Raw genomic sequence first — 14,981 nt, forward strand, 5'->3', positions numbered from 1 at the left:
ATCGAGATAGCCATTTGATAGACAAAGTAGAATCACGTATAACCTTTTTTGTTACGTCTTGATTCCTTTAAAAATGAAGATGTTAGCGGCGTTTGAAATTTTGCGATTTTTTAGGCGAAAATTGCGAACATGACGTCACTAAAACGTCATTTTCTCAAAAATTTTCCCACGGATTTCGCTCAAATTTTTAGGGAACGTGTCAAATTGATGTATGATAAGGTACTGAAAGTTTGACGTCGCTGGCGTAACGCGTTTAGAAGTTATTGGCGAAAAACGGGAGGGGGGCAGATTCTGCCCCCCCCCCCAGCGGGGCGCGGGTTAACAAACACATGCGGACCCACACTGGAGAGCGGCCGCACGGCTGCTCCATCTGCCATGCACGGTGTACTGATTTTTCAGCACGACCCATCTCCATTAGCGAATGCCTACCATATGTTCCTTAGTGTTATGGCTTTCATGTAAAAGGGAAAAAAATATTGTAATGGCCGAAGAAATGTGTTTATCAATTATCGGCTATTTTTAAGTTTTATCGCCTGTTTCACACGTCTTTTCCTTTCTATTTGTTTTTATCGCATAGTATCAAGATAGGTATAGAGAAAATGCTCAATGTAACCATTTGTATCATGTATGCATTTAAAGGTAGTGTGCCACCTTCGAATGATTTCCCATTTTATTTTTCCTAGGATAAGAAGCTTCTGTTTTTACCTAATATCGCAAAAAAAATCAAAAACGGGCCTAAAATAGTGCTTTTTTCACCTAAAAGTTTATCGGTTTTTCGATATGTATAACAATTATAGTGGGCTGACCTGCAAACAGGCGTCGGCAACAATCACGAATGCGGCGCACATGTGACAATAAGCAAAGGTCATTATAGAGTTACAACGTACGGGAATGAGTTATCAGCTGTCTAATCGTAGACAACACAATGTCGAATTTAAACTGTAAGCCTGTATTGGTATTGTTTCTTTAATTTGGCTGTCGAACATTAATTCATGGTTTGAAATATTATCTTATGTAAAATAATTGATATGAAACAGGCGTCTCTAAAGTTATGACCCCATCTCACCACATGAAAGTGGCAGAAATGACAATGATCAGCTGACGCATTTTTATTGGCCGAAGTCAGAGCGCGCGGCCCGACGCACCACCACCGCACCACAAAGTATGAGCAGAAGCCGCGCCCAAAGCCAGGGCCCCGGTAACGTGAGGTAGCCGAGTCGGGTCAGCGTGCGCTGACCCAAGCCGGGGCCGCGGCTTTGGGCGCGGTCTACCGCATCCCCGCGGGCAGCCCCGGGCTATCACATGACACCGGGAGGACGCGCGGCCCCGGCTTGGGTCAGCGCACGCTGCCCCGACTCGGCTACCTCACGTTACCGGGGCCCTGGCTTTGGGCGCGGTCTACCGCACCACCTAACAGGCGTGTTCGAAACCGCAGGAGATGATGATGAACGGGTTTATCGAAACTTGATTGGATGAGCCTATCGGTAATAGCGATTTCAGTGTGTGCATTTATTGTTCATAGTGGTGTGAAATGTGGTTGGGGTACGACCGACAACCCGTCGGGGCGAATTTCGCACTGGGGTACTCAAAATTTGAAGAATTAAAGACGTTTCCATGAGTTTTGAAGGTATGGATAAGTTCTAAAAATCCGGTTCTCCTTATCTGGGCCATTAACTCCATACGGTCCAGGAAAGCTGGCACACTACCTTTAATTTAGATAGTGGCGTTAACTGCAGCCGAGGTGTAGCTGCCACGGTGTGGTTCTTCCAACTAAAGTGGCATTAGATTGATAAATAATTGATAGCGTTTTCGCTCTCTTTATCTTTAAAGTTTTGATTTTTTGGTGTTGCAAATTATCATTTTCCTTCACGGATAAGTTGGCGCGGAGTTCTGTCCATGCGCCAGTTAATAAACGGCAAGTGAAATATTCTCTAAACGAGCTCAGCGTTCCGTTTCTGAAGGCTTTATTTGGAACGATACACGGATCAACTCATGGGCGCTGATGGCTTGTCGCGTCAACATTGCCGCTACCGCCCACGGCGCTCACCAAGGTGACTTGGAAACGCGACCACGAGCTGCGTGGGTCATCTCTGGGCGTCGGTATTGTTCCAGTGTATGTGCGACCTGTTTGGCATGCAACTTGTTTAAGGGCCTTTCCTTTTTTCTGTGTATTCTTCAGGCATAAGTGGCTCGGTTCAATGTCCCCACTGCGACTTCCGATGCTGGGAAAAGCAACGTCTGGACGGACACGTGAAGACAAGTCACGGTCACATCGACAGGAGCGGCAGATTCAAGTGCGAGTGGTATCAATACTCGACCGACAGGTCCAGAAACATGAAACGTTGCCGAAGGACTCACACTGGGGATCGGTCGCAATGTACGGTGCGGTTCACTAAGCAGTCCAACCTTACCAAACACATGCCGATCCACACTGGAGAGCGGCCGCACGGCTGCTCCATCTGCCATGCACGGTTCACTCGACGGTCACACCTCACCAGACACAAGCGAACCCACACTGGGGAGAGGCCGTATGGCTGCTCCCTCTGCAAGGCACAATTCACTGAACGGTCAAAACTCACTGCACACATGCGAACCCACACTGGGGAGCGGCCATACAGCTGCTCTTTCTGCAAGGCACGTTTCACTGAACGGTCAAAACTCACTAAACACATGCGGACCCACACGGGGGAGCGACCGTTCCGCTGCTCCATCTGCGCGGCACGGTTTGCTTCCCGGTCACACCTCACCGAACACATACGTACCCACACTGGGGAGAGGCCATACGGCTGCTCTATCTGCAAGGCACGGTTCACTCAGCGGGCAAACCTCAGCAGACACATTCAGACCCACACGGGGGAGCGACCGCACGGGTGCTCCATCTGCACTGCACGGTTCGCTGTTCGATCAAGCCTCGCTGATCACATGCGGATCCACACTGGGGAGAGGCCGTACGGCTGCTCCATCTGCCCGGCACGATTCAGTAAACGGTCAGTTCTCACCAATCACTTGCGGACCCACTCAGGGGAGCGGCCGTACGGCTGCTCCATCTGCACTGCACGGTTCACTGTTAGATCCAGCCTCGCTTATCACATGCGTACTCACACTTGAGAGCGGCCGTACGGCTCCTCTATCTGTCAGGCCCGGTTCGCTCAACTGGCATATCAGACACATGCACATGCGTACCCACACGAAGAGCGGCCGCACTGCTGCCACTACTGGTACTGTCTAACGGTTCGGCAGTTTGACACACACAAAGTCGGTTGTAACTTGTACACAGTTCTGAGAACTACACGGGTATGACCGATGCGGTAAATGGTTTGATTGGCGAACTCCAATGCTGAGACGTGTCGACAAGTGCATGACCGGCCGCCGTTGTTCGTTTGATATTGGTGTTTTAGCTGTCGTTCTCGTTTGTGAGCTTCGTGGCTACTCGTGTCACATCTGTTTTATTTATGTTAACACACAGTGATTCAGTAGTTGTGTTCTAAACTATCCGCCTCCCCATAGGTGATAAGGAGTGTCGCTGTTTGGCATAGCGTCGTGGCGCTGTAATTTGTGAATAATGTCCAGCTACGTTGAAAGACAATGCCTGCTTCGTGCCCACCACTCATTTCCGTATTCGCAGCATTTAGTATTTTCTGCGCAGTCTTTGTCGACGCAGCCTTTGTCGTGTAGATCGGCGTGGCATGTAAATATTTAAACTCTCTTTCCATCCTGTATGAACGCCCCGCTACTGTTGGATACGAGTACGACGTACAAACTGTCTGGACCTACAAGCGTGATTGGGTGTTGGTTTGGTGTCGCCGTCGGCAGACTTATGTGCCGGCATAAGCTGAAAGAAAAGTAGCGTTGCTCTATAGAAGAATGTACCTATTGACTTTTCAGCAGGACCCATCTCTATTAGCGAATACCTACCATATGTTCCTTAGTGTTATGGCTTTCATGTAAAAGGGGAAAAAAATATTGTCATGGCCGAAGAAATGTGTTTATCAATTCTCGGTTATTTTTAAGTTTTATCGCCTGTTTCACGCGTCTTTTCCTTTCTTTTTGTTTGTATTGCTTTATATCAAAATATAGAGAAAATGCTGAATGTAACCATTTGTATCATGTATGTATTTAACTTACATAATGGCGTTGACTGCGGTCGAGGTGTATCTGCCACAGTGTAGTTCTTCCAACTAAACCGGCATTGGATTGATAAATAATTGATTACGTTTTCGCTATTAGAGAGAGAAAATATATGAAAAATTGACCTCTCCTCGACATTTAAAATTATTAGAATAGCCAAATATTACTGTATTGATATTTCGACCAACAGGTCTTCTTCAGAATAAGACAGTGTACACAAGTGTACGAGAATACAAATTGTACGAGAATACAAATTGTATTCTCGTACACTTGTGTACACTGTCTTATTCTGAAGAAGACCTGTTGGTCGAAATATCAATACAGTAATATTTGGCTATTCTAATAATTTTAAATGTCGAGGAGAGGTCAATTTTTCATATATTTTCTCTCTCTAATATTCATAATGTTCCTCGCAAGAGCGCTCCAAAGAATACGTTTTTGCTATCTTTATCTTTCATGTTTTGATTTTTTGGTGTTACAAATTATCATTTTCCTTCAAGGATAAGTTGGCGCGGAGTTCTGTCTGTAGCAGCATGTGGATAGGACATCAGTTTTCCTTTTAATTCAGTATATTCATCCAGATCCGCAATGCCACGTAAAAAACTGAAAAGACACAACACGGTATTATAACCCTCGTTTCCTCAACATTCCTGCGCCACATTCGCAACCAACCGATAACTGACTATAATATCTGACTAGAATGTTTTTGTTCGCTCTTCAGCATAACAAACTTAGGCAAAACATCATCTAATCATAAACAAAAGCATACATACCAAAATATTAAAGAAAATACATTACTCACTCCGTCCCATGTCCCTCGGCTCGCTTTTCGTTCAAAACAATAACATTTCTTGCGCAGATGCGGCAAAAAACAAGGCCCACACGAGCCACGCTGGTTGTCACCTAAACCACTGCAGTAAATTGATGCCAGCGGGAACATGGCTCCCCAAAATTCAACAGAATTTTCTCTTCCGATAATACTAACAGATACGTCGATTACACGAACAGGCATGTGACCATGAAACAGAAGTTGTTCCAAGGATCAAGTCCTTACAGACTACGGTCTCAATGCATCTTACACTTCTCACTGCTGCCCTTTCACGGCACGTGGACCGCTAATCCTACGCCAAGCACCTCTAGTTCGTCGTCCGCTCACCAAGCGTTCAGAGGCTCCCCGACCGGGAATCTCCGTCGTGCGCCCTCATGATCATGACTAGACGATGCACTGGCCTGTCGTATTCGGCTGCGCCGATCCGCACTCGCACCTTACGCACCAAGTCATCCGCACTCGGGTACGTGGTCACTATACGTCCCAGATGCCACTGAGAGCGCGGAAGACTGTCATCGGCCACGGCGACGAGGTCGTCGACCTTCATGTTAGGCTCCTTGTCGATCCATCTCCGTCGCTCCTGCGTAGTGGGGACGTACTCGTGCTGCCATCGCGACCAGAATACGTCCGCCAGATGTTGTACGCGCCGCCATCTTCGTCGGGCGTAGACGTCTTGACGGCAGAAGACACCAGGTGGAGGAAGAAGGACCTTGGATTTACATGTGAGTAGCTGTGCTGGAGTGATAGGTTCTACGCTATCAGTGTTAGTCATGCTACAAACAGAAATGGGCCGACTATTGACGACGTTCTCGGCTTCCGCGACAAACGTCCGGAACAGCTCGTCGTCCAAATGATGACTGTGTCCGTCCAGGATACTAGTCAATGCTGTTCTTGTCGACCTGATGAGCCTTTCCCATGAGCCGCCCATGTGGCTCGCGTACGGGACGTTGAAGGAAAACTCAATGAAATCACATTGATCCTTCAGCAGCTCTCGCCTGATCTTCCCCTTCTCCATCTCCATCATGGCTGCTTCCAATGTGCTTTTGCCGCCAATGAAGTTTGTGCCGTTATCACAGAACAGCTTTCTCACAGGGCCACGGCGACACACAAATCGTCTATATGCGTTCAGAAAGGCGTCTGCTGTCATGCTGTTGACAGTTTCCAGGTGGATCCCACGACAACTCAGGCAAGTGAAGAGCAGTATCCACCGTTTGACTTCGCTTCTTCGCTCCTTTACAAAGAATGGGCCAAACGCATCCACTCCACTGTTTTCAAAAGGTTCCGTCGCCTCCAAACGCTCCATAGGCAGGTCTCCCATCTTCTGAGTGCAGGGATTTCCACGTAGTTTCTTGCACTTCACACAGCTGAGGATGATCCTCACAACTGCCGATCTTCCCTGCACGATCCAGAAACCTCTTTGTCTGACTTCATTCAAAGTCATCTCCCTTCCACTGTGGTGAGTTCGCTCATGGCACTCACGAACAATCAGGTCTGTAATGTGTCCTCGTTTCGGTAGTATGATCGGGTGAGCTAGCTCCATTGATAAGCTGCTCTTTCGAGCACGCCCTCCTACTCGAAGTAGCCCATCCTGATCCACGAAAGGATCTAGTCCTCGCAGGCTGCCAACGGTTCTCTTTCTTCTGGGGTCACCAGATCGCTCTCCATCAGATGAAAGGGCAGCCACGTCCTCATTGAAGTCTTCTTTCTGGACCTGTCGAAGGATCAACTTTTCTGCGTTCAGCAGATCTTCAGCACACAAGCCTTCCTCGGGTTCATCTCCTTCTGGTTTCGTCGTCTTCGATTTGATCCGATGTCGGAGACGTCTCACAAACTTGATGCAGAGGGCAACAGCTCTACGAGCTCTGAACCAATCAGAGAAGTACAGCAGCCGCTCCCTCAGACTCGCAAACTGTTGTGCAACGGAAGCAGCAGTTGCAAGCGTCGTCATCTTCTTTACCTCTGGGTCGTCATCAGGGACTTCGAACGTACTAGGCGTCCTCTCCTCGTCCTGTTTCCTAAGGAACTCGGGTCCCTTCCACCAGATGTCGTTCTTCTTCAGGTCAGACGCCCTCTGGCCGCGGGAAGCGTAGTCTGCTGGATTGACTTCAGAGGATACGAATCCCCACTGATCAGGTGATGTGTACTGGCGAATTTGCTGTACACGATTCGCCACGAAGACGTGGAAACGTTTGTCTTCGTTTCCGATATAACCCAATACTACCTTGCTGTCACACCAGAAGTATTCTCTCAGGTTCGGAATATTCAGCTCTTGCTTCAGGAACTGGCTGGTTTTTGTCGAAAGAAGTGCCGCTGCCAGCTCCAACCTTGGAACAGTCGTCACGCGTTTCGGCGTTACTCTGGCCTTCCCTAGCACCAGTGACGAATAGAGCTGTCCATCGGTAGTCTTCATTCGCAGATAGCTGCAGGCCCCGAGCCCCTCTAGGCTGGCGTCTGAGAAGCTGTGCAGCTCGTAGGACTCCACCAGACATGAGGATGGAACGTAGCACCTGGGCACTGCAAAAGTGGAAAGTGTAGCCAGGTCTGCTTTCCAATCAAGCCAGCACTCTTCATGTACCGGCTCATCCCATCCACCGCCATCACAACAGAGTCGCTTCAGTATCTGCTTTCCCTGCAACGTGAAGGGACACACCAACCCCAGGGGGTCGTATAGGGAACTGACGGTAGACAAAATCCCTCGTCGAGTCACTGGTTTGTCGGGCAGGTCTCCTGTCAAAAGAAGCGTGTCATCTTGAATGTTCCACGAAAGTCCAAGAGCCTGTTCCACAGGTTTGTACTCGTCCACGACGTCCTTGTGCTGAAGATTCTTCGATCGATTTTCTTCGGGGATGCTGGCGATGACATCCGGCTCGTTCGAGGTGAATTGGTGCAACTGGAAACCACCTTTGGAACACAAAATTGTTGCGCTTCCAGCCAGATCACACGCCGACGTCTTGTCCGGAGTTGATATCAATCCGTCGTCCACATAGAAATCGTGGCGCACGAAGGCTGCAGCTTCTGGGCCACACTCTTCTTCATAGAGCTCAGCTGTCTTATTCAGCGCGAACATCGCACAAGACGGGGATGATGTTGCCCCGAACAGATGCGTAGTCATTCTGAACTCTGTCGGTTCTTCCTGCAGGTTTCCATCCTTCCACCAGAGGAAGCGTAGCAGGTTTCGATGTTCTTGGTTCACTTTCACTTGGTTAAACATCCCTCTGATGTCACAAGTGAGAGCCACGGGGAGCTTACGGAATCGAGTCAAGATGCCGCAGAGGTTATTGGCCATGTCCGGTCCCTGCATGAGCTCACTGTTTAGGCTCCGTCCATCGAATTCACAGCTGCAGTCAAAGACCACCCTGATCTTTTGTTTGCGAGGGTGACGGACCCCATGGTGCGGCAGGTACCACACTCCATTGCTGCCGGCTCCACCAAGCTCCTCTTCAGGCACAGGCTCAGCGATTCCGGTCTCCAGCATTTCTGTCATGAACGTGTTGTATTCTGCCTGAAATCCTGGATCCCTTTCAAATCTCTTCTTCAACCCTTGCAGCCTTTGCATTGCAAGTTTCTTATTGTCTGGCAGCACAACCTCTGGGTCCTTCAGTGGAAGTGGCGCTTCCATGTGACCATCTTCTGTGGCGTGCATCTGTGTCTCCATTAGGTCCACAAATCTCTTGTCTTGTTGGGAGATCTTCCTCTCTTGAGGTTGGTCCTGAAACCCTGTCTCCAACATTTCAATCAAATGTGACGGCCCGACTTCCCTCGCTCGGGTCCTCAGCGTGAAGTGACACTGCCTACTCGCCGCACCATCGCACGATGCAAAACAGCACGTTCTGTTGCCGCGAGCGAGGCCAACGACACCCCAGCCCATCGCTGTGCGGACTGCCCACGGCGCGTTGTCGTCTCCTGTCACGATGTCCTGAGGCTTGATGGCCTTGCTGCAGTTCAAGCCAATGAGTAGACCAATCGCCGCCTCCGGGTAGTAGGGAGGCAAACTCTCAGCTACTTCTCTCAGATGAGACCAGTTCGCTGCTGTCTCACGCCTTGGGATCAGTTGTCGATCTACAGGCATGTCTTCACGGGTGTACGTTGTGGGGAGGCTGATCTCACTGCTGGAGTCCAGCGCTTCGATGACCAGTCCCGTCACTGCTTTCGCCTTCACCTCGGTTTTCCCAGTAATCGTACTCAATTCCAGAGAGGTTTCCACTCCGGGTGCTTTGATCTTGTCGCAGACGCTCTCAGTTATGAACGTCCCATCAGACTGTGGATCCAGAATGGCGTAAACCATTTCCTTGTGCTCCGGTGTTGTCCGGTGATGGACCAGTACAGGCACGATCAATGAATGAAAACATGGGGTTCCATCATCTGCATCGCTGGGCGGTGATCTGATTTCAGTTTTCAGTGTTGTAGCCGTTTGTGTTTCGACTGACACCGAGCGTCCGGGAGTCCCTCTTGATGACCTGAAATCATCATCATGTAGGAGTGTCGGGTGAGCACCGTGGCACTTTCCACATTCTCTTCTCCTCTTGCACTCCTTCCAGATGTGGCCTATACGCAAGCAGCCACGACACACTCCATGCTTGCGAATCACAACATGTTTCTCTGGCAGGGCCATCTTTGCGAAGACCTCACATGAGTCCAGTGGATGCCTCTCTACGCAGAGGACACACTTCCACCTGTAGCTGTCAGGAGCTGATTGGCTACTGCTGGTTGCTTGGTAGCTGGGATCAGTTCTTCGGAAATTCCTGTCCGACTTCCTTTCAGCTACTGCACCAGTCGAAGAAGCGAATGCTCCAGCTCTGTCTCTTGTTTTCTTCAGCTTGTCTTGGTCTGTCTCCAGCGATACTGGTCCACAGGCGACTCGAGCCTCTTTGGTCAAGAAGTTGACAAACACTTCTAAGCCTGGGTACTCTGACTTGTCACGTTCATAGATGTGCTCATCAACAACCCTTCTCCAGCGATCTACAAGATATCGTGGAAGTCTTTTCAGCAGCTGGGTAATATCATCGATGTTCCTCAGATTGCTGAGTCCTGGTACTGTCTGAGCTGCCACCAGACAACCTTCCAGGAAATCTGCCAGCTCACGAAGGGCCTTGCCATCTCCAGGCCGAACATGTGGCCAGCTGTGGAGCCGCTGCCTATAGGCATTTGCTGTGACAAAGTCGTTTCCATACCTTTCAATCAGTTTCTGCTTTGCCTTAGAGTAGGCATCCTCACTTCTCAACTGGAGAAGTCCTTGAATTGCACGTTTAGCACTTCCACCTGTGTAGGTTGCAAGATAGTGCAGTCTTTCTGTGCTCTCAGTAGTCCTTGACTCAATGTAACATTCAAATGACTTGAGCCACATTGCGAACTGCTCAACGTCACCCTTAAATACCTCAGGTTCAAGAACAGGCAGCTGGTTCTGTGACTTTGATATGATATGTGCCAGTCCTGTCAAAATTCCTTCGGCCTGAGCATTGCCATCCGAGTTCTTCTCTTGTGTTTTCACATGTGTCTTCACTTGTGTGTCCTTTTGATACTCATCTGGCCCATCTTCATTCAGAAGTTCTTGTTCAAACTTTTCGCTGATATCCTCTTGTGCGTTTTGAATGTCAAGCTGCACTTGTAACTCCAGCTCCTTTTCTCTCAGCTCCAGATCCTGTCTTTCCTTCAGAAGTTCTTGTCTTTTCTTCACGGCCATCAGTTGCGCCTTCACTTCTGCCTTCTTTCTCTCATCCTGGAGACGCAGCATCATGAGGTTTGCTCTCATTGAACTTGATGTCGTACTAGCTCCTGCCACAGAGCCTTCAAGCTTTGTTTCATGATCAGTCAAAGCAAGTTCCTTTTGCAAAGCATCCACACCCTCTTTCATCTGGTTCAACTCTACCCCTATTTCTGCATGTCTTGACAGATGCTCCTCTTTTCTGTCCGCAGGAAGCAGAGCTTGCAAATCGATAGCTGTTTGCATGAGCGTCACATATCCATGAAGCCACTGTCTCACCTTCTTTGTCACTGTTTTGTGGAGAACTTCATCTGCCTTGACCCTTTCGGACACATCTTCTTCCAACAGTTCAGCTCCTGTCTTCTTCAATTCCTTTAGAAGAACATTATAGCTCTTCTCCTTGGTTTCTAACTGGTATGCAGCACCTTTCGGATTTAATGTGACCTTTCTCCCACTCCTTCTAGCGAGCAGTGCTGCACCACCCTCCTTCGCTTCACCTTCCAGACCTTCCATCTTCTTACTTTCATCCATTTCAAAGCAGTTTCAAACAAAAAATAAAATAAAAGAAAAGTGAACACTACAGGTACAGGTTTATGGGTCGTTGGAAGAACTGAAATAATATGAGGCAAATAAAGTTCTACTCAGTGTATAGATTGTTAGTTCGGGTCATTTCACTACCTACAGGTTCAAGGAATTGGTCCCAACGTTCATCTAGCTTTGTTCGGATTGGGGGATTTTTTACTGTAGCAGCATGTGGATAGGACATCAGTTTTCCTTTTAATTCAGTATATTCATCCAGATCCGCAATGCCACGTAAAAAACTGAAAAGACACAACACGGTATTATAACCCTCGTTTCCTCAACATTCCTGCGCCACATTCGCAACCAACCGATAACTGACTATAATATCTGACTAGAATGTTTTTGTTCGCTCTTCAACATAACAAACTTAGGCAAAACATCATCTAATCATAAACAAAAGCATACATACCAAAATATTAAAGAAAATACATTACTCACTCCGTCCCATGTCCCTCGGCTCGCTTTTCGTTCAAAACAATAACATTTCTTGCGCAGATGCGGCAAAAAACAAGGCCCACACGAGCCACGCTGGTTGTCACCTAAACCACTGCAGTAAATTGATGCCAGCGGGAACACTGTCCATGCGCCAGTTAATAAACAGCAAGTGAAATATTCTCTAAACGAGCTCAGCGTCCCGTTTCTGAAGGCTGTATTTCGAACGATACACGGATCAACTGATGGGCGCTGATGGCTTGTCGCGTCTACATTGCCGCTATACCGCCCACGGCGCTCACCAAGGTGACCTGGAAACGTGACCACGAGCTGCTTGGGTCATCTCTGGGCGTCGTGATTGTTCCCGTGTGTGTGCGACCTGCTTTGGCATGCAACTTGTTTAAGCGCCTTTCTTTTTTCTGTGTATTCTGCAGGCATAAGTGGCTCGGTTCAATGTCCCCACTGCGACTTCCGATGCTGGGGAAAGCAACGTCTGGACGGACACGTGAAGACAAGTCACGGTCACATCGACAGGAGCGGCAGATTCAAGTGCGAGTGGTATCAATACTCGACCGACAAGCCCACAAACATGAAACGTTGCCGAAGGACTCACACGGGGGATAGGTCGCAATGCTGCTCCATCTGTACGGTGCGGTTCACTAAACAGTCCAACCTTACCAAACACATGGCGATCCACACTGGAGGGCGGCCGTACGGCTGCTCCATCTGCCATGCACGGTTCACTCGACGGTCACACCTCACCAGACACAAGCGAACCCACACTGGGGAGCGGTCGTATGGCTGCTCCATCTGCTCTGTACGATTTCCTGACCGGTCACACCTCACTACACACATGCAGACCCACACTGGAGAGCGGCCGCACGGCTGCTCCATCTGCACTGCACGGTTCACTGTTCGATCAAGCCTTAAAAATCACATGCGGATCCACACTGGAGAGCGGCCATACGGCTGCTCTATCTGCTCGGCCCGGTTCACTGAACGGTCCACCTTCACCAAGCACGTGCGAACCCACACTGGGGAGAGGCCGCACGGGTGCTCTATATGCACTGCACGGTTCGCTCAACGGCCACACCTCATCACGCACATGCGTATCCACACGGGGGAGCGGCCGTACTGCTGCTCCATCTGCATGGCACGGTTCGCTCGACGAGGGAATCTCATCAAACACATGAGGACCCACACGGGGGAGCGGCCGTACGGCTGCTCACACTGCCAGGCCCGGTTCGCTAACCGGTCACACCTCACTACACACATGTGGACCCACACTGCGGAGAGGCCGTACGGCTGCTCTATATGCACTGCACGGTTCATTGATCGATCACACCTCACCAGACACATGATGACTCACACTGGGGAGCGACCGTTCGGCTGCTCCATCTGCACGGTACGGTTCGCTGAACGGGGACACCTCAAGGCACACATGCGGACACACACTGGGGAGCGGCCGTACGGCTGCTCTATCTGCAAGGCACGGTTCACTCAAGGGACAAGTCTCACCTTACACATGCGTACTCACACGGGGGAGCGGCCGTACGGCTGCTCACACTGCCAGGCCCGGTTCGCTCAACGGGCAAAGCTTATCAGACACATGCAGACCCACACGAAGACTGGCAGCACTGCTGCGACTACTGTCTAATGGTTCAGCAGTTTGACGCAAAAACTCGATTTTAACTGGTACACAGTTTTGAGAATTACACAGGTTTGACTGATGCGGTAAATGGCTTGGTTGGCGAAATGCAATGCTGAAATATGCCGACAAGTGCATGACCGGCTGTCGTCATACGTTTGATATATTAGTGTTATACAGCTTTTTACGCCCAATTTAGGGCGGCAGTGCGCACATTTCAGTAATAGTGGGGGCGATTCCGACAGTATGCCATAGTCTGTCAATGGCGATTTGTCGCAATCGGTTGCACTATTATTGAGCTGCGTGCACTATGTCTATATTTAGTCGTAAAAAGGTGTAGCTGTGGTTCTCGTTTGTGAGCTTCTTGGCTACCCGTGTGAGTGTCACATCTTGTTTCTTTATGTTAACACACGGTGATTCAGTAGTTGTGTTCTTAACTATCCGCCTCCACATATGAGTTAAGGAGTGTCGCTGTTTGGTACAGTGTCGTAGCGCTGTGATTTGTGAATAATGTCCAGCTACTTTGAGGGACAATACATTCTTCGTGACCACCACTCATTCCTTTATTCGTAGCATTTCTGCGCGGCCTTTGTCGACAAGGCGAAGGCCGAAAGGAGATCGGCGTGGCATGTAAAGCTTACAATACCAGTATAACGCCTTTTGGGGCGACTAACGGAGCGAGCGAGAGGGTGGGCCTTGCACATGCGAAATTGTGAGGGGGTATCTCCAACTGACGTGTGCACAGCACCCTACTAACCGGTCTCCAGCGATTTGCCAAATTTGAGGACATGATCGGCCCAGCCGTTCTCGAGATCTGGAAGCGGCACCCTGCACGTGCGCACGTGCAAAATGGGTCCCAAGTGACTTTTGCACGGCACCCTACTAACCGGTCCCTAACTGCGTACCAAATTTGAGCGCAATCGGTCCTGCCGTTCTTGAGATCTGGAATCGACCCCTGCACGTGCGCACGTGCAGCAGCACCCCAACTCTGGCACATGGATAATGGATATGCATTGCCTAGTGGGTGCCTACCTACATGCCAACTTGAAGCGCAATCGGCCAAGTAGTTACCGAGATATTGCAACTTTTACAAAACTGACACCCCTTCGTTTTGCACGTGGCACGTGCACAAGGGGTCACCCACATGCATCGGGAATAGTCCAATACTTAGTAGAAGGAATGAAGCTTTAGCTACCCTACAAAAATTACCGCATGTAAATCGGTAGAGCGTTCCCCGTCCTTTGACCTTGACCTTGACCTTGAAGGTCATGACCTAGTGACCTGGAAATCGCCGTCAACCTGCAATAAGGAACGAGGAATCGAGTGAGGGCCTTTTCATCAAAATCGGTTCACTGGTTCTTGAGTTATTGCGTTCCCCGTCCGAATATCGAATTTTCATTTTGATATTCGCGAATATCAATCTGCTGCTCAATTGATGGACGTTGATTTCGATGACCCTGAGCCTTGGATTTCGACATTTATGACGCAGTTTTGCTGCAGTACCACGTGAGAGCACGCGTCGTGTGTTGCTAGTGATGCGCACTTCAACTTTGACTCAGGCCCATGTCGTCCCCTATCTCCGCGTGTGTCCACTAACACGAATGACGTCACGCATGTGGGCGGAGCTATGGGCGGAGCCTAACGCACGCGGCAGTCCAAGC

General features: G+C 49.5%; 2 protein-coding genes across 8 annotated transcripts in view; one reads left to right on the forward strand and one right to left on the reverse strand.

Moving 5' to 3' along the window:
- Positions 1-14,981, forward strand: part of LOC122389342 (zinc finger protein 271-like) — a 259,548-nt gene that overhangs the window by 46,044 nt on the left and 198,523 nt on the right. For 3 of the 6 annotated variants that reach the window (XM_043381250.1, XM_043381252.1, XM_043381251.1), the window contains one exon: positions 12,107-13,874. The exons of the other annotated variants lie outside the window; for them this stretch is intronic. In XM_043381250.1, the coding sequence (XP_043237185.1) occupies positions 12,107-13,329 (1,223 nt within the window). In that variant the 3' untranslated portion in view covers positions 13,330-13,874. Of the gene's footprint in view, positions 1-12,106; positions 13,875-14,981 lie in introns of those variants that run through there. 6 annotated transcript variants of the gene reach the window in all.
- LOC122389341 lies at positions 4,652-11,795 on the reverse strand. 2 transcript variants are annotated; one of them, XR_006257959.1, is made up of 2 exons: positions 4,931-11,795; positions 4,652-4,731 (listed from the first exon to the last, which is right to left on the reverse strand). XR_006257959.1 is itself a non-coding variant. In XM_043381242.1 (2 exons), exon 2 carries the CDS (start codon positions 11,187-11,189, stop codon positions 5,292-5,294), a length of 5,898 nt encoding a protein of 1,965 aa, XP_043237177.1. In that variant the 5' UTR covers positions 11,190-11,479; positions 11,679-11,795; the 3' UTR covers positions 4,877-5,291. The 2 variants fall into 2 exon arrangements, 1 of the variants encoding a protein (XP_043237177.1); XM_043381242.1 differs by lacking the exon at positions 4,652-4,731 and having other exon boundaries at positions 4,877-11,479; positions 11,679-11,795.

Source organism: Amphibalanus amphitrite, unplaced genomic scaffold (assembly GCF_019059575.1).
Source record: "Amphibalanus amphitrite isolate SeventyFive unplaced genomic scaffold, NRLGWU_Aamphi_draft 000355F_arrow, whole genome shotgun sequence".
NCBI lineage: Eukaryota > Metazoa > Arthropoda > Thecostraca > Balanomorpha > Balanidae > Amphibalanus > Amphibalanus amphitrite.

Excerpts from the sequence above, each read along its gene's own strand:
- LOC122389341 (XM_043381242.1), bottom strand. The coding sequence starts at position 11,189 with ATGGATGAAAGTAAGAAGATGGAAGGTCTGGAAGGTGAAGCGAAGGAG.